The sequence below is a fragment of the Centroberyx affinis genome, unplaced genomic scaffold, assembly GCF_046629955.1.
Source record: "Centroberyx affinis isolate AG114_WGS23_722 - 3 ecotype Tasmania unplaced genomic scaffold, CSIRO-AGI_Caff_v1 ptg001605l_1, whole genome shotgun sequence".
Taxonomy (NCBI): Eukaryota; Metazoa; Chordata; class Actinopteri; order Beryciformes; family Berycidae; genus Centroberyx; species Centroberyx affinis.
In genome coordinates this window covers 161,533-168,999 of record NW_027280049.1, presented here as the reverse complement: position 1 = coordinate 168,999, position 7,467 = coordinate 161,533, and the positions used below count along the sequence as shown (strand labels likewise).

The window sequence follows — 7,467 nt, the reverse complement described above, 5'->3', positions numbered from 1 at the left end:
AACATGGCTGAGTTGTCAGAAGGCTGAATGGTGAAACAGACTCAATCTGTAATACGCAGGAAAGGAAGCTGCTCTTTTGATAATAGTGGCATGCAATGTTGCGTCCAAGAGAGACTCTGTGAGCACAAAACAATTTTGTTCCTCTTGTTCAAAGTGGTGTCAGATGCATAGAGTACTGGGTTATGCAAGACCATAATAAAAAAAAAGGTTTTGTATTTGTCTAACATGCCCCACAAGAGACATCCATAAAACTGGTAAACCATTTGACTGATTATCCAAAAAACATAAAAGGGGAACGTAATGAACGGATATTGCATAATGTCATGTGCATGTAAACAAATTGTATAAAGCATAGCTTGTAAGCATAGTTGCAGCATGTAATAGGCCCTTTGTAACAGTCTTTCATTGCATCCTCTTTGCCAATGGCTATGACTGATAGAGAAATGTCTGGTATGCTGGTGGCAGCTGAAGTCCAGAAAAGCCCAGAAGAAACGGGGAGGAGTCTCGCTTGTCCTGGACCGAGCTCTTTGGTCCAAGATTCAGAGAGAGAGAAAGTCTTTCATTGTATGCAATGTGGAAGTCTCTTAATGTTCTGTAAACAGTTACATGCAAATATTGTTGTGGGCAGAATCACTGGGAAACACAATAACGGTTCCATTCTGTTCCTGGTATGTCCATTATATTTTTGAGCACAACCAACCATTCATGATTCATGATTCATGATTCATGATTCAACCATTAGGGTCAATCCATGAGTCTGCCCATCGTCTTTCTCTGTCAGACAGACCTCCACCATTAAAGTCAACCTGTCTGCCTCAGAGTAAAGTGGCGGGCTGACGAATTAAAGGGTATTCATGCAGCCTCTGGGAGTGAAGACTGGGAACCCATGCCAGTCCTCACACCTACTAAATGCAGCAACACACACACCACACACACATCCCCACCAGGTGCATAATGCTCCCTGCTCCCCCTCCCAAAGCTCCGAGGCTCCAGGGAATTCCAGTCCTCTGCCGTCGCTGCAGGTTAAATCTTCCTCCTCTGCTTTCCTCCTCCGCCTCCTATGTGTCGGTGAGCGTGTGCCAGTGGCAGACCTGCTGTCCCTCCGCCTCCTTCATCTGGGTCCAGTGGGCCTGCTGCTCCTCGCCGGTGCTGTTGAGGCCCAGGGCGACCCAGCCCAGCTTCTCCCGGGGCTTCATGCTGCTGCGGCGGCAGAAGACGGAAACCACCAGGGAGACCTCGGACAGCTGGAAGAGCGCCACCTGGAACACAAAGGTCTCCTTGTAGGTGGGGTTGGGCTGGCCGCGGCACACGGCCGTCTTGCACTTGGACATCTCCTTGCCCTTGGAGTCCAGCATGGTCAGCTTCACGTAGGTGTCTGGCAGAGGAGAGGAGAGGGTGGAGCGGTGAGAGGGGGCCATCGAGTGGCGGGATGTGAGTACTGCAGGAGGTGGTGTAGCCTACTGTACAGTGTAACTGGGTTTTTGATGTGATGTTATGGAGGTAATGAGAGATGATTGTCCTGAGGATTGTGTGCTAAGAGTGGTTTTGTTAGCACTGATTGAAGCTGATCCAATGATCGCAATATTTGGCATTTTGGGTGAAGACATTCCCAGTAAAGGAGCTAGACAATTACAATATTTCTAACCTTAATAGCATGTAGCCTAATTCTATTAAATTGGAAGAACCCACAGCATCCAACTTATATTCTATGGTTAAGAGATGTCATCCAGCACATTATATAATATAGAGAAACTTAGGTTTACACTCCATGGTTCCTCTGACAAATATCATAAATTCTGGAAACCATTCTTGAACTACGTTAAAACTAAGCTTTGAACTCCCCTCCGACATTTAACTTGCAATCTTACAACCCTAGAGCAATTGCTATAATTTTGCTTTTCTTTCTTGAATATCGCATCAATGTACCTTTACTATCTACGCTATAAAAACAACTTTATACCCTCTCCCCTTCTTTCTTTATTTTTTGCATCTTTTTTAACCCATCTGTGTATATTCATAAAATGTGTTCAGTGTTGAATGTACCTATTACACAAATGGAAGACTCAAAATCAATAAACAGTCTTCACGAATGTGTGCCAGCACTGAGAAGAACAGGTTTGAATTATGCAATGTGTTTCAGACTGTATTCTGTTGGGAAGATGATGAGCATTTTGAGGAAGAGTTTGTGAAAATAACATGAAGATGTTACCAAACATTTCTGATTTCAGCTCATTCATACACAGGCTGTTTTTACCACAACAAGTGGCAGAATGAGGACACAGTACACACTCTATACCTGGACACTATAAAACAGTTTCATTTTCTACAAATCATGTCTGTTCTTTTTTTAATAGTGTCTAATTAATAAAAGCAAGTAAAAGTTGTATTATTGTGAAAATGTAATTAAAACTCTAATTTAAAATCTTCACACCTTCGCTGTGAATTTTCACAAAACTCGTATACCCGTGTACGTCCAGTATGTCCCTGTTCATCATATATCATGAATAATTATATAAACAAACATGAAGATGGAGGTGGACACAAGTAACTGGCAGCTGACTCACCTCTCATGACATAAAGCTGTCCCCCTATGAAGTGTTTAATACAACAAAACAGACCATCTGTGACACACAAGGCACACACAAGAAAGTCAGAGATGAAACAAAGTCAGAATCAGCAGTTTTAAGGCAGAGATACACAAAGCAACTTCAGTGGCTTTAGCAGTATTGCTTCAATCACATAGGAAAAACTGTTGCCAGTCTACATTTGAATGTATGTGCTCTTTGTTTGTCTTTGTTGCCCGTCTGCTTTGCCAAAACAATTGCCTCGTGTATCACCACCCTTGGGGTAGAAACATTACAAAGGAGAATTTTACTGAATGGAAAATTTACCATGCGACTTAGAATAGCACTGCATCCTTTTTGACAAGATCTTAGTGTTCGAAACAGGAAACGGCACTACCAAACTGGTACAAAAACCCAAGAAGTTGCTGCTTTAACATGGGAGCTTTGTACTCACTGGTGGGTTTATCGGAGGCTGTGTTTTTGAAGTGGCTTCCCTGGATGACCTCGGCAGACAGTCGTCCCGTAGCGGAGTTGTAGATGAGACCCAGGAGGATCTCCGGCGTGGACGAGTCTCCGGTGGATCGGTACGACAGCGCTCCTGCGCTGCGGGACACGCTCACCAGGGAGCCACAGCCCTGCCCAGACAAAAAAGCGAGTTACTCAGAGAAAAGAGGAGAGAGAATACTTCTATTGGGTTTTGGTGTGGGAAGGTATTTGCTGAAGGTGCTCTTTGGTTTGGGGTTGTTGTGTAATGAAAGAGGAAGCAGCTCTGAGGCATCAGGGAGTAGCACACCAAACTGAATGAAGAACTTTCTTAGACTTCTTAGGTGTCTTCATACAGTTTGGTGTGTGATTCCTTAATGAAGACCACAGCATGGCAAAATGCCTTAGAACTCCTTCCTTTTTGACAAAGGGAGTTATAGTCTGGTGAGGAATCATCAACCTTGTTTGGACAATGATAAGGATCGGAAGTAGAATCGAAGTTAAGGGAGTAATATGTCATAATGTTTTCATGTGCATCGTGAAACAAACATCCCGTGGCTTTGTAAAAAATACACGTCCAAGAATGCGTGTGCATGGTCCAAAATACATATTCTCAAAAGTGCGAGCAGGTCCTCACTGTGAGTTCAGAGCCCGGCTCCAGGGTGACAGGTAGAGCCATCTTGCCCTGCAGGTTGAGCTTAGTCAGGTAGAACACCTTCTCTCCCAGGACCTTCTCTTTTTTCATCCGCCTGACGCTGTAGAGGCGGAAGCGGACCGCGTAGTCCCCCAGGGCCTCCTGTTCCACCCTGGAAAACTTGAATGTTTCCGTGAAGACGGGACACGGGCCCTTTTGAACCCCCGTCTTGGCCCGCTGCTTCTTGGTGGGCAGCAGGACCAGGTGGACCTGCCATGAGATGTTGCCCGTCTGCTTGAGAGCGGGGATGTCTGTCGCCGCGGTGACGGTGACGGCCAGCCACTGCTCGCCGGAGTCGTACTCGAAGGCCACGTCCAGCGTGCCGTATTTGGCCAGCGGCTCCGGCTCGTACGCCGTGGGGAGCCGGGGACCGGAGCCGTCCTGGGAGGGAGAGCGATGGAGAGAATTAGAGAAATAGAGACAGAAACTGAGGGATAACAAGGGAGGGAGAGGACGAGTTAGACGGATTGTAATAGTTCTTGTAATTCATGAACCGTCATGAATTTCCTTTTGCTCCTGAGTAGTATTCTGTCTAGAGCTGCAATGATTAATCAATTAATCGATTAGTTGTCAACTATTAAATTAATCACCAACTATTTTGATAATCGATTAATCGGTTTGAGTAATTTTTTAAGAAAAATAAGTCAAAATTCTCTGATTCCAGCTTCTTAAATGTGAATATTTTCTGGTTTCTTTACTCCTCTATGACAGTAAACTGAATATCTTTGGGTTGTGGACAAAACAAGACATTTGAGGACGTCATCTTGGGCTTTGGGAAACACTGATTGACATTTTTCACCATTTTCTGACATTTTATAGACCAAACAACTAATCGATTAATTGAGAAAATAATCGACAGATTAATCGACAATGAAAATAATCGTTAGTTGCAGCCCTAATTCAGTCCTTTATGTCTAACAGACCAAATGTTTAGGGTTTAGATTACAGGCAAGTGAAAGAGAAAGTGAAATCTCAGCACCTGGCATAAGTAGGAAGTAACTGTTGAGTCACTGGTATTGATCAACAACCCTATCAGCCCCACCACAGATATATTACGGTCATCTGGGGCTACAGGGAAGTAAAAATCTTACTTTTCCCCCTTAAACCAACCATAAAAAGCATTCGCCAATACTATTTCACACAGGCTGACCTCCAGCAGCCCTTCGAGATGTGAGCAGGCGAGGAGACCTCATCTCACCTCCGGTCCCAGCACAGCGGTGCTGTCGCTGGGCACGTCCTCCTCGTAGCCTTTGTTGAGGTAGCTCTCGGTGTCTTGGTCCACGCTGGCCTCACTGGAGCAGCGAGGGCTGTCGCAGCGCTCCGGCGACGACCCCCTCCTGACGCCCCGTCCCGAGCGGGAGCGTGAGGACACGCACGCCGCCGTGTCCTCGTCCTGGTAGGGAGGAGGCTGCAGCTCATTAAGGGAAGAGTCTCGCTTTATCCTCTGGATGCTGCTGGCTGTTTGGAGTGAGAGAGGGGTTCAGAAGGGGTAAGACGATACGGAGGGTGTGTTATGTGTTATCGGAGACAAACCATACAGAGTGACTCATTGGGTATGCAAAATGAGGATTATCACTTAGAGTATTGTGTGCTGCACAAACAAGCTGAAAGAAAAACAACTCTAACTTAACTTTAACTTAATATTGCCATTTTATCCATCAAGTGCAACCTCAAAGGTTAATGTTTCACAGTATAGGCGTGTTGAGACATCTGGCATTTGAAAAAAGCGACACCTACACTTGGAAAATGATGGATAGCACAAATTAAAGTAAATGATGGTACTTTGTAAATAACAGTAGGTAATTTAAGTTCTTGATTGACAAAGTAATCACATAACAATTACAGGTAGGGATGGGACGATATATCGAAATAAACATAATTCTGCACCATCATACTTTGTTGGCATTTAACTTTTATTTATTACGTCATACCGTGGTTGTATCAAATCGTGAACCCAATATCCTGTATCGAATTGTATTATGAGATAAGCATATCGTCCCATCCTAATTACAGGTAATGATTTTTCAAAATGGATACACAACATTTTGGAATAATAATAATAAGCATGAATACGGTATGTGTGCATCCTCCCACCTCGTTCACTGGAGGCCTCGCTGCTGTAGCCCCCTTGCTCGGTGGACTTTTTGCGTTTGTTGTCCCACGCAGAGACTGTTTTCTGCTGGGCCACAGCCTCTGGGCCTCTGTCCTCCTCGCTGTCTGATGCACCCCCCTCTGGACGGGACACACGGACACTCCGGTTCAAACATTACATTCATCTCACAAACCACAGAATGCACAAAAGAAACAAAAGAAGAAGAGAGACTAGAAGCACACAACACCCCAAGAAGAACTGAAAGCTATTTTCAGAGACTCAACAAACTAGGTCGAACCTCAGCTGGTTGTGGATCAAAGAAAGAGAGTGGAAATGAAGAAGAAGAGTTAGAAGAGGAACGAGCCAAGGAGAGGAGAAGCAGCACACCCTCTAACCTTTGCTGGCTTTCTTTTTCTTCTTGCTTTTCTTGCCTTTCTCCTTCTTCTTCTCTTTATCCGCAGCCTTTTCCGATTTCTTCGAACCCTCTTTCGCGCCTTTCTTCTTCTTGTCCGACTTCTTCTTCTTGATCGGCGCGGGAGACGTGGGAAGCTCTTCGTCTCCTCCCTCGTTCTCGGCGTCCTCCTCCTCTCCCTCGGCTTTCTCGCCTTTCAGTTTCGGTACCCTGCTTTCCGTTTCTGGGCTGGACGGCTGAGGGGGTCCGTTGCGGTCGCCGCTTCCGTGCCGCGCGTCGGATTTGTCTCCGCTGTCACTGGCCTTTCTGTCCTGTCTGCTGCTGTTGAGCTTATCGGAGGAGCAAGTTTCCTCTAAAGCTTCACCCTCCTCCTCCTCTTTGGTCTCCTGCTCCCCATCTTGGGACTGCTCCTTCTGAGACCTGGCCTCTTTCTCCAGCTGCTTCTCTCTCCTTTCTTTTCTCCGCCGTTCCCTCTTCTCCTCCCACTCCTTCTCCTCTTTCTTCCTCTTCTCCTCCTCCTCTAACTCTGCCTCCGTCTTCTTGACTCGCCAGCATCCGTCCCTCCATTCCCATTCCAGCTGGCTGGCAGCGTGTTCCCCCTCCGCCGTGTCACTGGACGGGGTGTTCTTCGCTCCTTGGTCTGCGTTCCCGCCCTCTGAGTCTCTAGACACTTGCCACAGGCTCTTACGGTTGGCCTTGCCTTCCTGGGCCGCCGAGCTCTGGCTGGACTCCGGGCCGCTCGTGTTTTCCCCGTCCTCCTCGACCTTGCTGATGATAGTGGTGACCTGCTCGGTCAGCTGGTCGCTGACGGTGTAGGTGACGTCGCTGACGGCGCTGGCCAGGTCATCCACGCGGCTGCTGACCGAGTCCAAGAGGGAGGAAATGTTGACAGATGGGAGGTTCTGCTGGAAGCTCTTGAAGAAGGCCATCTCTCAGCCGGGGATCCCGTCACCACGCTGACTGCTAGATTAGCTCATCAGAGGCACTGACACGGACATGGGGCTGTTATGAGTGTGTGGTGCCAGCATCACTGTGAGCTGATACCAATACTCACATACACACCATTATTGTAAAGACCAGAATAGACATTGTATAGCAGAAGCTCTAACACAGAAATTCTGTTATTTGTATGCTATAGTCTTGTGCTCAAACATTATAATATACTTTAGGTTTAGACAGCAATATTTCACACTTAATGCAACTATGAAGATGCTCAGATTAA

At 46.4% G+C, this 7,467-nt stretch overlaps 1 protein-coding gene across 1 annotated transcript; it reads right to left on the bottom strand.

The window, feature by feature from the left end:
- Positions 1-1,058: 1,058 nt before the first annotated feature.
- On the bottom strand, positions 1,059-7,174 carry LOC139651191 (synaptotagmin-14-like). The gene is made up of 7 exons (XM_071528051.1): positions 6,229-7,174; positions 5,836-5,973; positions 4,940-5,199; positions 3,685-4,122; positions 3,019-3,199; positions 2,565-2,621; positions 1,059-1,375 (listed from the first exon to the last, which is right to left on the bottom strand). Exons 1-7 carry the CDS (start codon positions 7,172-7,174, stop codon positions 1,059-1,061), a joined length of 2,337 nt encoding a protein of 778 aa, XP_071384152.1.
- Positions 7,175-7,467: the final 293 nt, after the last annotated feature.